Here is a 19,058-nt window from a genome sequence, read left to right as displayed (position 1 = left end):
TACCTCTGTAACTCAAATAGCTGACTTCCTTTTATACCTGAGGAAGGAAAGATCTCTTTCAGCTCCCACGATCAAAGGTTACAGAAGCATGTTGGCAGCAGTCTTCCGTCACAGAGGCTTAGATCTTTCCAACAACAAAGATCTACAGGACCTCCTTAAGTCTTTTGAGACCTCGAAGGAGCGTCGTTTGGCCACACCAGGTTGGAATTTAGACGTGGTACTAAGATTCCTTATGTCAGAAAGGTTCGAGCCACTACAATCAGCCTCCTTTAAAGATCTCACTTTAAAGACTCTTTTCCTCTTCTGCTTAGCTACAGCTAAAAGAGTTAGTGAGATACACGCCTTCAGCAGGAACATCGGATTTTCATCTGAAACGGCTACATGTTCTTTGCAGCTTGGTTTTCTAGCCAAAAACGAACTACCTTCTCGTCCTTGGCCCAAATCGTTCGATATTCCAAGCCTTTCTAACTTGGTTGGAAATGAAATAGAAAGAGTCTTGTGCCCTGTTAGAGCTCTTAAGTTCTATTTGAAACGAACTAAACCTTTACGAGGACAGTCAGAAGCTTTATGGTGTGCTATTAAGAAACCTTCTTTACCTATGTCGAAGAATGCAGTTTCCTATTATATTAGACTGTTGATACGAGAAGCTCATTCCCATCTGAATGATGAAGACCATGCTTTGCTGAAGGTAAGGACACATGAAGTTAGAGCTGTCGCAACTTCAGTGGCCTTCAAACAAAACAGATCTCTGCAGAGTATAATGGACGCAACCTATTGGAGAAGCAAGTCAGTGTTCGCGTCTTTTTATCTTAAAGATGTCCAGTCTCTTTACGAGAACTGCTACACCCTGGGACCATTCGTAGCAGCGAGTGCAGTAGTGGGTGAGGGCTCAACCACTACATTCCCCTAATTCCATAACCTTTTTTTAATCTTTCTCTTGAAATGTTTTTTATTGTTGTTTTTGGGTTGTCCGGAAGGCTAAGAAGCCTTTCGCATCCTGGTTGATTTGGCGGGTGGTCAAATTCTTTTCTTGAGAAGCGCCTAGATTAGAGGTTTTGATGAGGTCCTTTAGTATGGGTTGCAACCCTTGATACTTCAGCTCCTAGGAGTCGCTCAGCATCCTATGAGGATCGCGAGGCTCAGTAAGGAAGGCGTACTTAAAAAGGCAGAGTAATTGTTCAAGTCGACTTCCTTACCAGGTACTTATTTATTTTATGTTTGTTATTTTGAATAACTGCTAAAATGAAATACAAAATACTTAGCTCTTAATAATGTAAACAAGTAATGCTGGTCTCTACCCACCCCCCTGGGTGTGAATCAGCTTATATGATCACCGGCTAAGTTTAATATTGAAAAATGTTATTTTTATTAATAAAATAAATTTTTGAATATACTTACCCGGTGATCATATATTAACCCTGGATAGGTACGGTGGGTCGTTCGCGACCCCGAGCGTCAAAAAAAAACAGGTTTTTCTCACGTGACTCACCCCCGTGACTGAATTTGTGGGTGATCGACCTGCAGGAGGTGTCTCCCCTACACGCTCTAGTAGTGTCCAGATGTGCATTTCTGTAGCTGTACTCCTTCCCCGATTTCTGAGACGCGTCGGGGTCGAGCGCGACCGAGTTTACCCTTCTAAGGTAGTTTGCCTAATTATCAAAGTTATTACGTATTATGAAATTGTCGTAGAATGGTGCAACTTGTATAGGTTATCAGTTGTGGAAAGTCTTGGTGGATTGTTTGGCTACCATGTGCATGATTTTTTTTTTAGTTAAAATATCGTTCATCACCACGAGGACCATTTTACCGCGAGTGCCCCTTTTTCATTTTTTTTTCATTTTTTTGCCAAGTCATTTTTCCGTAAGATATTGCCAAATAGTGTCGTAAAACTTTTGCTTGTTTAGTGTTGGAAAGTGTGTGTAGATGATCTGGCTACCCATGCGTGACTTTGTTTTTGTCAGATACGACGTAGTTATTGGTATATTGGGTATTTAACTGCGGTTACCAATTTCTGTTTTTTTTCAATATTTGTAAAAATTACTACGTAGTAAGGAATTGCCGTATATTATTCATTTTTTTTTCATGTTTATGTGTTAGAAAGTGTGCCTTGATGGTTGGGCTAACACGTGCATGTCTTTTTTTTTATCTGAGATGCCGTATATTAGAATGTCGGGCATTTTACCGCGAGTGCCCCTTTTTCATTTTTTTTCATTTTTTTGCCAAGTCATTTTTCCGTATGATATTGCCAAATAGTTTCGTAAAACTTTTGCTTTTTTAGTGTTGGAAAGTGTGTCTGGATGATCTGGCTACCCATGCGTGATTTTGTTTTTGTCAGATACGAAGTAGTTATTGGTATATTGGGTATTTAACTGCGGTTGCCAATTTCTGTTTTTTTTTTCAATATTTGTAAAAATTTACTACGTAGTAAGGAATTTCCGTATATTATTGATTTTTTTTTTCATGTTTATGTGTTAGAAAGTGTGCCTTGATGGTTGGGCTAACACGTGCATGTCTTTTTTTTTATCTGAGATGCCGTATATTAGAATGTTGGGCATTTTTCCGCGAGTGCCCCTTTTTATTTGTTTTGCATTTTTTTGCTTAGTCATGTTACCGTAAGGAATTGGCAAGTAGTGTCGCAAAACTTATATTTTTATAGTGTTGGAAAGTGTTTCTAGATGATCTGGCTACCCATGCCTATTTTTTTTTAGCCAGATATGGCGTATATATAAGTATGTGTTCGATTTTCCTGTGATTGCCATTTTTTCGTTTTTTCCCATTTCTTTCAAAATTACTACGTACTAAGGAACTATCACAGAGTAATGATTCATTTATATGTTCATTTGTCGGAAAATGTGCCTTGATGGTTTGCCTAGTACGTGGCTGAAATTTTTTTTTCTGAAATGCCGTATATTAGAATGGCCATTTTTCCACGAGTGCCCCTTTTTATTTGTTTTGCATTTTTTTGCTTAGTCATGTTACCGTAAGGAATTGGCAAGTAGTGTCGCAAAACTTATAATTTTATAGTGTTGGAAAGTGTTTCTAGATGATCTGGCTACCCATGCCTATCTTTTTTTTTTAGCCAGATATGGCGTATATATAGGTATGTGTTCGATTTTCCGGTGATTGCCATTTTTTCGTTTTTTCCCATTTCTTTCAAAATTACTACGTACTAAGGAGCTATCACAGAGTAATGATTCATTTAGATGTTTATTTGTCGGAAAATGTGCCTTGATGGTTTGCCTAGCACGTGGCTGAATTTTTTTTTTTTTCTGAAATGCCATATATTAGAATGTTAGCCATTTTTCCGCGAGTGCCCCTTTTTATTTGTTTTGCATTTTTTTGCTTAGTCATGTTACCGTAAGGAATTGGCAAGTAGTGTCGCAAAACTTATATTTTTATAGTGTTGGAAAGTGTTTCTAGATGATCAGGCTACCCATGCCTATCTTTTTTTTAGCCAGATATGGCGTATATATAGGTATGTGTTCGATTTTCCGGTGATTGCCATTTTTTCGTTTTTTCCCAATTCTTTCAAAATTACTACGTACTAAGGAACTATCACAGAGTAATGATTCCTCTAGATGTTTATTTGTCGGAAAATTTTGTTTACTTCTTTTTTGATTGAATATCATCAAATTTTTTTAGCTAAAATATTATATTGTTATACATTTTTTTTTTTTGATTTTATTTCCCTTCAAAAAAACTTTTTTGGGTCAGAATTTTAATTTTATAGTCGTAAAATAATCGACAATTATCCAGCAACCCACCATACAATTTTTATGCATATCCAATAATAATTAGATTAGTAAATAACACCTTGAAATTGACATACCCTTCCTACATTTCAAGTGGCAGATTAGGGAGTCTGAGTCAGTGTGGTTGGCGGCCATTTTGTGGACATATCCGAAGTGTAAGCTGCCCTATCTATATATATATTCTTGTTCTCTATAGAATTTGTGATATTTTGGTATATTTTTACCTGCATAAATATCATATTATATATTAAATATATGTATTTTTTTACGAAATTTCTAAGTACTCAAAAAATTACCTTTAGATATGGCCCCTGATATAAATGTAATTTACAAAATAATGAAGATTTTTTTACATATTTCTATTTTAGGATAACATATGTTTATTCCCTAAAAAAATTAGCCACTTCCTATTTCATTTGGGTACCCAAAAAAATTCATGAAATTTGGACAAATTTTTTTTGGCCAAAAAAAGTTACCCTTTTTTTCTCATTTCAGATCTTCACCTCCATGGGTCTGACTTCATCCAAAATACATCAAGATGTGTCCTAAACATTCAAGAATCATTTCCTAAAAGGATTTGTGTATATATGTATAAACTTTTTTTTTATGAATTTTTATGTAAGGTCTTTTTTTTTTTTCTACTTAATTTTTTTAAATATTTATAATAAATAGTTTTTCTGCAGATGAGTAGTATTTATCTTTACAGTTGTTTTAAGCATTCATTGAAGTTTTTTTTTGGCAAAAGAAAAAAGGAGGTTACAGCAAAATCTGATTTTTCAAGAATTTTTTTTGGCGTCGGGGTCGTTCGCGTCCGAGTATACCCTTAAAGGGGTGTCCGAGGAGCGTACCTATCCAGGGTTAAAGGACCCTCCCTTCCTCCCCAATAGAGACCCAGTGGACCGAGGAGAAAATTGGTTCTGTGTTTACATGAAGTACTTGAGTACCTGCTCGACAGATGGCGCTGTTGATGTACACCCCCACCTGTATAGCGATCGCTGGCATATTTTGTCCTTAGGTTTTTCTGTCGGGCAGCAGAGCTGACAGCTTATATGATCACCGGGTAAGTATATTCAAAAATTTATTTTATTAATAAAAATAACATTTTAAGAACTGTAACTACATTAAAATAGATCTTTCTTATATAAACTATAAAAAGACTTAGGTCAGTCTGTTCATCCTAGAAATATACGCTGCAAATTTGAATTTTGATGTTAATTATTTGAATAATAATAAGACATCTTGTAACATTTCCATGCTATTTTGGAGGGGTCGGTTACAGGAAGAGAGGAAACAATAATTGCGAGAAATGGGTTAGATTTTTGCGAGCTTTCAAATTGTTATTTTTTCATTAGGTACGAGAAATGTGGGTTCCATGTTCTTATTCATAATTATTCACTTTTATAGGTAAAACTGTCAATATGTCAAATGTAAACTTACATACAGGTATTGTGTATTGATTGTTTATGAAAGCTTTGATTTTATTAAAACTAAATCCACTTTGAACAGATCTAGATTAATTCAGCTCTTTCAGTTTTCATACTCATACAGTACATCCATTAAATAGCAATAGTTTCTTTTACCTAAGATTAAATTATTTTATGTATAAATCATGAGGCCCTTTGCTTTAATAGATGTAGGAGGAGATGATGATGATGATAATGTATAAATTATAAGTTTCCAATCATTCCAGTGAGCTACATTGTAGTGATTATTGCACCTTTAAGCATATTTTTACATTCCAGGTGATTGTAACAGGAATTATACCAGACCGGGCATCCCTTTTCAAATCTGCTTTAGAACCCTCTCGTTTAACCTTCAAAACTGTAACCAATGAAGAATATGTTGCCATTTTTAAACATGGAGATGACCTACGTCAGGATCAGCTGATTATTCAGGTGAGGATGAGCAAGGTTCATAATTTTTCCCTTTTCATGTTGGTGATGATCTGTGATAAATTCAGTACTGTACCTGCATCGACAAATTTGTTAAAGAAGTGGTTAATTTGTATAGTCTTTTTGCTTATGTTTAGCTCATCTAGTGAAGTTCCTTGTGATAAATGGTTATAAAATTCTATTTACAGATGATAACACTAATGGACAAAGTGCTCCGTAGAGAAAACTTAGATCTTAAGCTTACTCCGTACAAGGTGTTGGCAACGAGCAGCAAGCATGGATTTGTTCAGTTTGTCGAATCGACTGCTGTTGCTGAAGTAAGTTCTTGTTATTTTTCTTTGTCTTTACTGTAAGGGTTGTTTTGCTGGTCCTATCACACAGGGGTACCCTACACATTACAGAATCTACAAGATCTGTTTGTTATATGCATTTTTAGGAATTTAGAGTATTCCTTGTTAATTGACAAATCCACATAATTGAAATACATATAACAAGAAAGTCTTCAGTTTCTTCTTGAAAGCCATAATATCTTCAGTCTTTGGGATATCTAGTGGGAGCTTGCTGTAGTCTTGGGACTGCATGTTTGAAAGCTCTAGAACCTACAGTAGACATACTTCTTGGCTCTAATAATTTGAAACCATCTGTAACTATTCTCGTGCCTACACGATTTGTTTGTATTTGAATTTTTTTATTAATGAAAATGGGGTGTACCTTGTAGAGAAGTTTTAATTTGTGGAATTGATGGGTTTTGAAAATGTATGTTCCTAAGTACAGTAATACCCTGCTGTACGTTGGTTCTAACTTTACGTTGCTCATTCTTAAGTACTGTATTAACCTTTTTACCTCCAGGCTATTTGGAACTTCCTAATCCTTAACCCCTGGGGATTATTTTTTTTCAAGCACATTTTGCAGTATATTTTTTTTTCAAATTGCTCTAACAGCCTTAATTTTCGTCATAGAGAGGTCAGGTTGGTCTCATTCTCTCGGAAAATGCCTGAAGTTTCTCAAAAAATTATCAGAAATATGCAAAAAAAAATGTAAATAGCAGTTATTTGCAAGGACGTACCGGTATGTCCATGGGGTTAAAGGGATGAGTTTTGTGAAACGTACCAGTACGTCCTTTTGGGGGTAAAAGGGTTAAATGCAAAAATAAAATCCATGTTACGTCGGTTTCTAAATTGTAAGATAATGGTTAAGTTCTATCTTTATAAAATCCATGTTACGTTGCTCCTCCAGTACTATACTGTACATCTCATAAAAGCATATTACTGTAGGAATTTGATTTTTATAAAATGATAGAATGTTTCAAGTACTGTACATTATTGTGTTCAGTATGTGCTTAGGGGACATATAAGTTACTTTATAGAGAAAAATCAGACCAGCTGTATGTTGAAAAACTCGGAATCAATTAACGATGTAGGGCAAAGTAGGCTACTTAAAATATTAATTTGCAGTTCATTTTGAGGTTTAGGGTTGTGTTTTTTTTTGTGATAGCTGCAAAGATTCGTATAAGAATTTGGAAGTTCTTGCTATGAGAAAATTTGCTTGTAAATATGCCAATACCTGTATAATTTTGCTTGCATGTAACGTAAGTGTCAAGTGCTTAAACAAGACACTTTTACTTTTTTTTTTTTTTTTTTTTTTTTTTTTTATAAATTCATCTGAGGTAAGTGTTTCTCTTTTTTCAATATTAATCTTACCCGATAATCATGTAGCTGTCAACTCTGTTGCCGACAGAAATCTACGGTAGGGATACGCCAGCGATCGCTATACAGGTGGGGGTGAACACCACAGCGCCATCTGTGGTCAGGTACTCTAGTACTTCTTGTCAACACCACCTCAATTTTTCCTCTGTCGTGCCTCCGGCTAGACCTACATGGATACGCTGTTGATTCTGGAGTTATTGCTCACGATTTGGTGATGTATTTGCTCTAGAGTTTAGCCTTCGCTATTCAGGAAGCTATATCATTAGCTTAGCAAGTTTTTGGAATTAATTTGATTTAATTTTTGATTTAATTTTGGTACGAAGAGAGTATGAACTCTCTTTCACTTTTAAATGGCCGACCCTTCCCTTAGACGGAAGTGTTGGTGTCGAAGAGAGTATAGACTCTCTTAATTTTGCTTAACAAAGTTATAGATTTATTTTATATCTCTCCGCCTTTTATAGGCCTCTTTGATTAACTTCCTTTTATTATAAACTTATTAAAATTAATTTTTATATTTGTTTATATTCGACCTTTCCTAATAGTAGGCGGTCTTTTCTTGGAACCGAAGTTAATTAACTTTGAGCCCGTCATTTCGTTTTTACCTGTTAACATATTATGCCATTTTAATGTTTTTGAAAGAATTTCTTTGATAGTCTTGTACTGTTTTCAAAGTTGAACTAACGTTTTGTTTTGTCTCTGCAGTTGTTGACGTTCAGAACGTTCAACTTGCGCTCTATCGTTACGATAGAGAGAGAGTCTATCACGGTGTCACGTTGCAGTAAGAGTAAACCGATTCTAGCGTTTTGTTCATTCTTTCTTAGCTTAAATGGTTCTATTCTAATAAAGGAACTTTTTATTTGGGAAACCTTTCAGTTTTTTTCCTTTAACAATAATATGTTTTAACGATATATATAATTGGGCTCTTCTCTCAGGTGCTAAGTCAAGAGAGAGAGAGAGAGAGATAGAGACGGAGGGAGAGAGAGGAGGGTAAACGTTTCGTTCAAGCGGGTAACGTTGTTATCGTTTTTGCTCTTCTCCCTAGTCTCTTTAGGGGAAGAAGGTAAACGTTTCTAGAGTTTTATTCTTGTTCTCAGACTTTATGCAGTGAGAGATTTTAAACGTAGTTTATTTGATCTAGTGTTTAATCTCTTTTCCAGCCACTGAATTATTTATCTTTCATTATGTTTTTCTGTTACATTGTAATACTGTTTTCGCAATTACTAACTTTTAATGAAGGATAGAATTGCGTGTTTCAGGTACAAACCACTTAAAGTTTTGAGTTCAGTGAAATAAGTGCAAACAGAAAATCAAAAGTGATAAAGTGATAAGCGCATAGTGTTACAGTGTTGCGTTCGAGGGTTCGTCTGTTCGTGCCAGTTGTTCGCCTAGTCTGGGACCTCTTACAAGCTCCCAAGCCCAGGGGAGAAGTAATGTCGAAGGACTTATGGGTTCAGCAGGCCTTGATCGACGAACAGACGTTTCCCTCCGTGGTTTCGGGTGTAACCAACTCACGTAGCCGACGTGATCACCCCACCCACACAAAGACGAGAGAGCCCATTTATTCCTCGTCTGCGGAAGAGGTTTCTCGCAGAAACCATGGACCAAATCTTGCAGCTTTTAAGTGCAAGTCGGTCCCTTCCGCGCAAGTCCAACTCCTAGGTGGTGCCATTAGCACTGGGTCAGTTCGGACTTGCTGCAGTACGACAACTGCACACCTCCCAGAGAGGCAAGGTGGTATCGCAACAGACAGTAACTCCGTCTGTTGCCGCACCAGCTGTTTTAGATCCTCAGTTTCAACGGACAGTAGCTCCGTTTGTTGTTGTCTTTCTTAAACTCTAGTGGTCTATGCTGCTGACAATGCAGTCTCAGCTTGCGGTGTTGATGCAGGAGTTTCAGGCAGAGAAGGTTAACACACCTCCTCCTGCGAGCGCTCCTCCACCTCTACGCAGTCCAGCCTGCCAGACGTATGATGTTGAGGTTCCTCAAGCTACCTCCATGCGTGAGCTGCCGCGTTGGGAGTTGCCAGATACCAGCTCTGTGCAGCAACCTCCCCTTTCCTTGAGGCAGGAGCCTCTTGCCACGCGGCAACCTCCTCAACACTTGAGGTAGGAGCCTTATGCTTTGCAGCAACCTCCTCTACCCTTGAGGTAGGAGCCTCTTGCGTTGCGACTACCTCCTCCATCCTCGAGGCAGCTTCCTCTTGCGGTGCGACAACCTCCACCATCCTCGAGGCAGCAACCTCAACTCCACCTCTGCGCAGTCCACCCTGCCAGACGTATGATGTTGAGGTTCCTCAACCTACCTCCACGCGTGAGTTACCGCATTGGGAGTTGCCAGATACCAGCGCTATGCAGCAACCTCTTGCGTTGCGGCAACCTCCACCATCCTTGAGGCAGCAACCTCAACTCTTGCGGCAGCCACCTCCACTCTTGAGGCAAGAACCTCAACTCTTGAATGGGCTCTCGTGGCATGGTTGGTTTCGACCTGGCCTTTCATTAGAAGGGGCTAGCGTTCGATCCCAAGTATGAGGTAGAAATTTATTTCTATTTGAACACGATGTTGTGTTGATATTTATCCATATTGACTCATTAGGGGTAATTTGAATGAATTACTACCAATTGTGTCACGTGGTGGCCCGGGGAAATCTGGTAAAACTCGCTGGTAAAGAGACTGATGTCTCACCAGGTAAATCCTCGGACAGCTAGATTAGTGTCAGGTTCAGATTTCTTTAAAAAATCCCCCTCTACCCATCAGGCAGCCTCATGCTTATGAGGAGCCTTATGCTATGTGGCATCCTCCTCAAACCATGAGGCAAAAGCCTCATGCTATGCGGCAACCGCCTCAACCCATGAGGCAGGAGCCTCATACTATGCGGCATCCTCCTCAACGCATGCAGCATAAGCCTCATCCCTTGCAGCTTGAGCCTCATCCCATGCAGCTTGAGCCTCATCCCATGCAGCATGAGTCTCATACCATGCAGCATGAGCCTCATCCCATGCAGCATGAGCCTCATCCCATGCAGCATAAGCCGCACGCCATGCAACATGCTCTGCTTACCCTACAGCATGCTCTACATACAGCATGCTCTGCATACCTTACCGCATGCTTCTCAGTCACACATCTTTGGTTGTTGCCAACTCACTAGACTGTCAAGCAGTTTCATAACGTTGCCTTCTAGTCTGCTGCTTTTGCACCAGTGAAACCCTCACTGAGAGAACTTAGCTTTTCTCGGATATGGTTCCTGTAGATGAGAAAGTGCTATTCTCCCTCCTTCTGATTTTCCCTTGAGGACTCTGTCATTTGTCTGTTACCACACCTGCTCCCATAGACCTTGAGCTGTGTTGCAAGACATGCAGTCCAAGCTTAGTCCTTGTTAGAGGATTTTTTGTTTACGGAGTCAGTGTGTCACTGGGAAGACGTTCAACAACCAGCAGAAGTGTCTTGTTGTGACGCAGTGCGGCAACCTCAGCAACCCGATAAGGAGTTGTCTGTACGACCCAGACAGTCTAGACAGCTTCGGGTTGTCACTGTACTTCCTCGCTTCCCCATGGTTGACAGTTCACAGACTGTGCAACAGTACCATGATCTTGTGTCCGGCTCCGTCAGACGACTAGCTTTTAAGAGCTCCCACAAGTCGTCGCTGTCTGGAGATTCTCAGATGGACTATGGATCTGACCAAGGAACTGGGCCTCCTGGTCAATTTTGAGGAGTCCCAGCTCGTCCCATCCCAGACCATTGTCTACCTGGGTATGGATCTTCAGAGTCGAGCTTTTCGGGCTTTTCCGTCGACCCCAAAGATATACTAAGCCCTAGATTGCATCCAGAGCATGCTGAGAAGGAACCGATGCTCAGTCAGGTAGTGGATGAGTCTAACAGGGACACTTTCATCGCTGGCACTGTTCATCGAGTTAGGGAGACCCCACCTCCCCCCCTTCAGTATCATCTAGCGGCTCACTGGATAAAGGACATGACGCTAGAGACGATCTCAGTTCCTGTTTCCGAAGAGAGGAGGTCTACTCTCACGTGGTGAAAGAACAGCTTTCTTCTCAAGGAAGTCTACCTTTGGCTGTTCAGAAACCCGACCGCCGTCTCTTCTCTGACGCATCAGACACGGGCTGGGGTGCGACTTTGGACGGACAGGAATGCTCGGGAACATGGAATCAGGAGCTAAGGACACTTCACATCTATTGCAAGGAGCTGTTGGCGGTTCATCTGACCTTGATAAACTTCAAGTCCCTCCAGCTTAACAAGGTGGTGGAGGTGGACTCTGACTACACCACAGCCTTGGCTTACATCTCCAAGCAGGGAGGGACTCATTCGTGGAAGTTGTTCTAGATCGCAAGGGACCTCCTCATCTGGTTAAAAGATCGAAAGCTCACGCTGGTAACGAGGTTCATTCAGGGCGATATGAATGTCATGGCAGATCGCCTTAGCCGGAAGGGTCAGGTCATCCCCACAGAGTGGACCCTTCACAAGAATGTTTGCAGCAGACTTTGGGCCCTGTGGGGTCAGCCAACCATAGATCTGTTCGCTACCTCGATAACCTAGAGGCTCCCGTTGTATTGTTCTCCGATTCCAGACCCAGCAGCAGTTCACGTGGATGCTTTTCTGCTGGATTGGTCCCATCTCGACCTGTATGCATTCCCGCCGTTCAAGATTGTCAACAGGGTACTTCAGAAGTTTGCCTCTCGCAAAGGGACACGGCTGACGTTGGTTGGCTCCGCTCTGGCCCGCGAGAGAATGGTTCATAGAGGTACTGCAATGGCTGGTTGACATTCCCAGGACTCTTCCTCTAGGAGTGGACCTTCTACGTCTACCTCACGTAAAGAAGGTACATCCTAACCTCCACGCTCTTCGTCTGACTGCCTTCAGACTTTCGAAAGACACTCAAGAGCTAGGGGCTTTTCGAAGGAGGCAGCCAGAGCGATTGCCAGAGCAAGGAGGACATCCACTCTCAGAGTCTATCAGTCTAAAGGGGAAGTCTTCCGAAGCTGGTACAAAGCCAATGCAGTTTCCTCATCCAGTACCACTGTAACCCAGATTGCTGACTTCCTGTTACATCTAAGGAACGTAAGATCCCTTTCAGCTCCTACGATTAAGGGTTACAGAAGTATGTTGGCAGCGGTCTTCCGCCACAGAGGCTTGGATCTTTCCACCAACAAAGATCTACAGGACCTCCTTAGGTCTTTTAAGACCTCAAAGGAACGTCGGTTGTCCACTCCAGGCTGGAATCTAGACGTGGTCCTAAGGTTCCTTATGTCATCAAGATTTGAACCTCTCCAATCAGCCTCTTTTAAGGACCTCACATTAAAAACTCTTTTCCTCGTGTGCTTGACAACAGCTAAAAGAGTAAGTGAGATCCACGCCTTCAGCAGGAACATAGTTTTCACATCTGAAACGGCTACATGTTCCTTGCAGCTCGGTTTTTTGCTAAAACGAGCTTCCTTCACGTCCTTGGCCTAAGTCGTTCGATATCCCAAGCCTGTCCAACTTGGTGGGGGACGAACTGGAGAGAGTACTTTGCCCAGTTAGAGCTCTTAGGTACTATCTAAAAAGGTCATAACCTTTACGAGGACAATCAGAAGCCTTATGGTGGGCTATCAAGAAGCCTTCTCTTCCAAGGTCTAAGAACTCAGTTTCTTACCTATTCAGGCTCCTGATTAGGGAAGCACATTCTCTTCTGAAGGAAGAAGACCTTGCTTTGCTGAAGGTAAGGACACATGAAGTGAGAGCTGTGGCTACTTCAGTGGCCCTCAAACAGAACCGTTCTCTGCAGAGTGTTATGGATGCAACCTATTGGAGAAGCAAGTCAGTGTTCGCATCATTCTATCTCAAAGATGTCCAGTCTCTTTACGAGAACTGCTACACCCTGGGACCATTCGTAGCAACGAATGCAGTAGTAGGCGGGGGCTCAGCCACTACATTCCCATAATCCCATAACCTTTTTAACCTTTCTCTTGAATACTTTTTATGGGTTGTACGGTTGGCTAAGAAGCCTTCCACATCCTTGTTGATTTGGCGGGTGGTCAATTCTTTCTTGAGAAGCGCCGAGGTTAAAGGTTGTGATGAGGTCCTTTAGTATGGGTTGCAGCCCTTTATACTTCAGCACCTAAGAGTCGTTCAGCATCCTAAGAGGACCGCTACGCTCAGTAAGAAAGACGTACTTAATAAAGGCAGAGTAATGGTTCAAGTCGTCTTCCTTACCAGGTACTTATTTATTTTATGTTATTTTTGAATAACTAATAAAATAAAATACGGGATACTTAGCTTCTGTGTTAACATGTATGCTGGTCTCCACCCACCACCCTGGGTGTGAATCAGCTACATGATTATCGGGTAAGATTAATATTGAAAAATGTTATTTTCATTAGTAAAATAAATTTTTGAATATACTTACCCGATAATCATGATTTAATTGACCCACCCTTCCTCCCCATAGAGAACCAGTGGACCGAGGAAAAAATTGAGGTGGTGTTGACAAGAAGTACTAGAGTACCTGACCACAGATGGCGCTGTGGTGTTCACCCCCACCTGTATAGCGATCGCTGGCGTATCCCTACCGTAGATTTCTGTCGGCAACAGAGTTGACAGCTACATGATTATCGGGTAAGTATATTCAAAAATTTATTTTACTAATGAAAATAACATTTTGCTAGTTGAAGATTTAATCCATATATTGTACTTGTATAGTCCATTCCTGTGTTGGGATACTCATCTTATTTCTCTTTCTCAGACTTATTGTTCAAAATATTTACACTAGTTCAATTCTCTACCAACATCCAACTTGCAGTCCATATGATTAGCTTTTTCCATGATTTCATACGGTCATATGTGCTGCAACATAAGCTTATTTACTTCCGTTGGTAATACTTCTAGCCCCCTTGTTCTTCTCCCTGGCTGGATGAAAGTAATTGTTGCACTCTTTGTCTTCAGTCTCCAGTCCACATTTCCTTAAGAATCTACATCAATCCGTTCACTGTTCTAAAATACAGTTCAAACGGTGAAAATCAGGTTCATGACTCTGGTACTTATTGTGTCAATTCCATTACTTTTAACCCTCTTACCCCCAGGTTATTTGGAACTTTCCAACCCTTTACCCCCAGGGGTTATTTTTTTTTCAAGCACATTTTGCAATATAATTTATTTAAATTGCTCCAACAGCCTTAATTTTCGTCATAGAGAGGTCAGGTTGGTCTCATTCTCTTGGAAAATGCCTGAAGTTTCTGAAAAAATTATCAAAAATATGCAAAAAAAAAATATAAATAGCATTTTTTTGCAAGGACATACCGGTACGTCCATGGGGGTAAAGGGATGGGTTTTGTGAAACGTACCAGTACGTCCTTTGGGGGTAAAAGGGTTAATCTCTTGGCACATTTTCTTCAACATGGACTTCAGTGTGCCTTTGAATGGACTTCACTATGCCTTCGATTCTTTTGCAGCTTGTTACAACCCTAGCTGTAAACAGTACACGTTGGATTATTTCGCACAGTTTGTTACAACTTGGGTTATAAGGTGTTTTGAACAACTGCTTGGTGCTCACTAAGCTGTTTATTTCTTTCATCATTTCAGGAATAAACTGGGTACCTTGGATGCTTAGCATTTCCTTGGAGAATCATACCCTGCTGAAATTAAAATAAGTTTTCATCAGTTTTCTATCTTAAGTAATACCTCTGGATACCTCATAGCAAAATCCATCACTGTTAGGATACACCTGTCATCCCTTTCCAACACTGGATGATGTAGGTCCAGTCATGTCTGCTGCTACTTTTTTTTAATGGCTCTTTCATCAGTGGTATCTTTCCCAATGGTATTATATCAAATGTTTCTAGATTAGCAGAATGTAATAAGATCTATGACTACTTCTGGCAAATGTTAATTGCTTTTCATTCAGTCCACAGTCTTCTTTGCTCCAAGATAACCTTCAGTCATTCATTCATAGGCTAAATTCATTAATTTAGGGGGCCTCGTGTATAGAGATATTTTGCACTCCCCATTTCTCTGGAAAATGTAGTTCAGTATGCCACGAAAAAGATTGCTCTAAAAGTTCCTTCCAATTTTGTTTTTGGGACCTGGTTTTGAATGCTGGTGTCTTGTTATTGGAATCTTGTTCCAGATCTGTCCGTACACCATTCTTCTCAGCCTCATCCTTCTGTTTATATAAAGATTTTTTTCTTATGTAAACATAGATTTGATGGAGTCTGATGTAAGTTTTATGGATTGAATGGACTCATTCAATATCTATGTATTTAGAAAGAGCTATTAGTGATATTACTAGAATAAGAAAAAGTTTTGGAAAGAAGTGAAGAGAGTAAGGAAGGCTGGTTCAAGAATTGAAGAGACTGTGAAAGATGGAAATGGAAGGTTGTTAAAAGGAGAGGAGGCTAGGAAAAGATGGGCGGAGTATTTTGAAAGTTTACTGAATGTTGAGGATAATAGGGAGGCAGATATAATTGCTGTTGCAGGTGTTGAGGTGCCGGTGATGGGAGATGAGAATGAGAGAGAGATTACAAGAGAGGAAGTGAGGAGAGCACTAGATGAAACGAGAGTAGGAAAAGCATCTGTTATGAATAGTGAGAGAGCTGAGATGTTGAAGGAAGGGGGTGTGACTGTACTTGAATGGTTGGTGAGATTGTTTAATATGTGTTTTGTGTTGTCACTGGTACCAGTAGATTGGGTTTATGCGTGTATTGTACCACTATACAAGGGTAAGGGAGATGTGCATGAGTGTTGTAATTCAAGGGGTATTAGTTTGTTGAGTGTAGTTGGAAAAGTGTATGTTAGAGTACTGATTAATAGGATTAAGGATAAAACAGAGAATGCAATCTTAGAAGTACAGTGTGGTTTTAGAAGAGGTAGGGGTTGTATGAATCAGAATTTTACAGTTAGGCAGATATGCGAGAAATATTTAGCAAAAGGTAAGGATATGCATGTTGCGTTTATGGATCTGGAGAAAGCTTATGATAGAGTTGATAGGGAAGCAATGTGGAATGTGATGAGGTTATATGGAGTTGGTGGAAGGTTGTTGCAAGCAGTGAAAAGTTTCTACAAAGGTAGTAAAGCATGTGTTAGGATAGGAAATGAAGTGAGCGATTGGTTTCCGGTGAGAGTGGGACTGAGACAGGGATGTGTGATGTCACCGGGGTTGTTTAACTTGTATGTTGATGGAGTGGTGAGAGAGGTGAATGCTCAAGTGCTTGGACGAGGTTTAAAACTGGTAGGCGAGAATGACCGTGAATGGGAGGTAAATCAGGTGTTGTTTGCGGATGATACTGTACTGGTTGCAGACGCGGAAGAGAAGCTTAGCCGATTAGTCACAGATTTTGGAAGGGTTTGTGAGAAAAGGTAGTTGAGAATTAATGTGGGTAAGAGTAAGGTTATGAGATGTACGAGAAGGGAAGGTGGTGCAAGGTTGAATGTCATGTTGAATGGAGAGTTACTTGAGGAGGTGGATCATTTTAATTACTTGGGGTCTGTTGTTGCAGCAAATGGTGGAGTGGAAGCAGATGTATGTCAGAGAGTGAATGAAGGATGCAAAGTGTTGGGAGGCAGTTAAGGGAGTAGTAAGAAATGGAGGGTTGGGAATGAATGTAAAAAGAGTTCTATATGAGAAAGTGATTGTACCAACTGTGATGTATGTATGGATCGGAGTTATGGGGAATGAAAGTGATGAAGAGACAGAAATTGAATGTGTTTGAGATGAAGTGTCTAAGGAGTATGGCTGGTGTATCTTGAGTAGATAGGGTTAGGAACGAAGTGGTGAGGGTGAGAACGGGTGTAAGAAATGAGTTAGCAGCTAGAGTGGATATGAATGTGTTGAGGTGGTTTGGCCATGTTGAGAGAATGGAAAATGGCTGTCTGCTAAAGAAGGTTATGAATGCAAGAGTTGACGGGAGATGTACAAGAGGAAGGCCAAGGTTTGGGTGGTTGGATGGAGTGAAGGAAGCTCTGGGTGATAGGAGGACAGATGTGAGAGAGGCAAGAGAGCGTGCTAGAAATAGGAATGAGGAATGAATTGCGAGCGATTGTGACGCAGTTTCGGTAGGCCCTGCTGCCTCCTCCGGTGCCTTGGATGACCACGGAGGTAGCAGCAGTAGGGGATTCAGCTTTATGAAGTTTCATCTGTGGTGGATAATGTGGGAGGGTGGGCTGTGCCACCCTAGCAGTACCAGCCGAACTCGGTTTAGTCCCTTGTCAGGCTGGGAGGAATGTAGAGAGGATACGTCCCCTTTTTTGTTTCATTTGCTTGATGTTGGCTACCTCCCAAAATTGGAAGTGCCTTGGTATATGTATGTATGTACTAGAATAAAAAATGTGATTTACTGTATTGAATTAGCCGAAGTAATTAACAGGATTTCTGCAAAAGAATTGGAGTAAAAGCCAATTATTAAATGCATGAATTCATTGCCAAGCCAACTGTTTGTTATGGAGTTTCCAAAAAATTAACAAAATCTAAAGCTCTCGTAATGCATTATTTGCTTTTTATATATAGAGCAAGGGAATTGAGCTGCTGTAAAGGTAAAACAGGGATGCAATAAAACATTTAACCCTTGCTTAAACATTTATTTAAAGAAAAATATAGTTTTTCTAACAAGCTTATCCCTAAGACCCTTTTATTTTTTCATAGATAACTAATCACTAAGAATCTTATGCCAATAAAAAGAAATTCAGATCCAAGGTAAGTAGTTTAAGGGATCATATTTTATTTAGTAATATTCTTCATTGGGACTAGTAAGTCATTTTTTAATGCTTGGAGGTGGTAGAGTAGCTTGACAGCTTAATTCTACTTTATGCTCGTAGGTCTGGCCCAAACGAATGCCTGCGAAGTAGAGTTACCACCTACAATACTTTGTGTTGCATACTGCATGTGGTTCTTAAGGTTCTTTGTTGAATTCCCCTGACTCCAGCTGCTTTCATTTTTGTCTGTTCGTTTCATTCTTATCCTGCATAACTGTCTGACTTATTTGATATTGCCATGATCCAGTTTTCACTTTGAAGAAAACCAAGTTGAAGTAGTTGGATAGCAAAGTGGAAAGAGACTTGAAGAAACAGCTGAATAGTTGGGTTAAGAGATACAGGGGGTACTGAAACAAAATCTTGTAGTGCAACTTAGTGTTCCATGTAAGGAACACTTAGTAATTATACTTAGAGAAGAAAAAAAATCCAAGATATTCTTCGGTTGATAAGGTGGCAAATGTTTCAGCTTATTAGCTCAGTTAAAGGAGTTCCACATGTTACCGGTTATCTTTAAGTGGTGGATCATGGTAGCATTAAGTCCTTGGATCATATTTTGTGATAGTGCTTATTGTCAAGTCAGCAGTTGAATGATAAATGTGACAGTCGGTGTTTTGGCTTTTACGTAAGACACTCAATTCAGTCAATTCCTCTCCTGAAATGAAAGCTTTGTTATAAGCTATCCTTTTTTCACTTGCAGGTTTTGAGAGCCGAAGGAAGTATTCTCCAGTTCTTCCGTAAACACTCTCCTTCAGAAAATGGCCCCTGTGGTATTGCTTCTGAAGTTATGGACACTTACATTAAATCGTGTGCGGGGTATTGTGTTATAACGTATCTCCTTGGTATAGGCGACAGACATTTAGATAATTTACTTTTAACAAAGAGAGGAAATCTTTTCCACATTGACTTTGGTTATATTTTGGGAAGAGATCCAAAGCCCCTTCCTCCACCCATGAAATTGAGCAAAGAGATGGTCG

At 40.1% G+C, this 19,058-nt stretch overlaps 1 protein-coding gene across 1 annotated transcript in view; it reads left to right on the top strand.

Moving 5' to 3' along the window:
* The window catches only part of Pi3K59F (phosphatidylinositol 3-kinase 59F), a 31,641-nt gene that overhangs the window by 11,915 nt on the left and 668 nt on the right, over window positions 1-19,058 (top strand). The window contains exons 4-6 of the mRNA XM_068348430.1: window positions 5,495-5,647; window positions 5,833-5,961; window positions 18,782-19,058. The exon at window positions 18,782-19,058 is cut by the window's right edge and continues 668 nt beyond it. Of these exons, the coding sequence (XP_068204531.1) occupies window positions 5,495-5,647; window positions 5,833-5,961; window positions 18,782-19,058 (559 nt within the window). The remainder of the gene's footprint in view (window positions 1-5,494; window positions 5,648-5,832; window positions 5,962-18,781) is intronic.

Source organism: Palaemon carinicauda, chromosome 24 (assembly GCF_036898095.1).
Source record: "Palaemon carinicauda isolate YSFRI2023 chromosome 24, ASM3689809v2, whole genome shotgun sequence".
Lineage (NCBI taxonomy): Eukaryota > Metazoa > Arthropoda > Malacostraca > Decapoda > Palaemonidae > Palaemon > Palaemon carinicauda.
The sequence above is the reverse complement of the archived record's forward strand: the minus strand, read 5'-3'. Positions and strand labels throughout refer to the sequence as shown.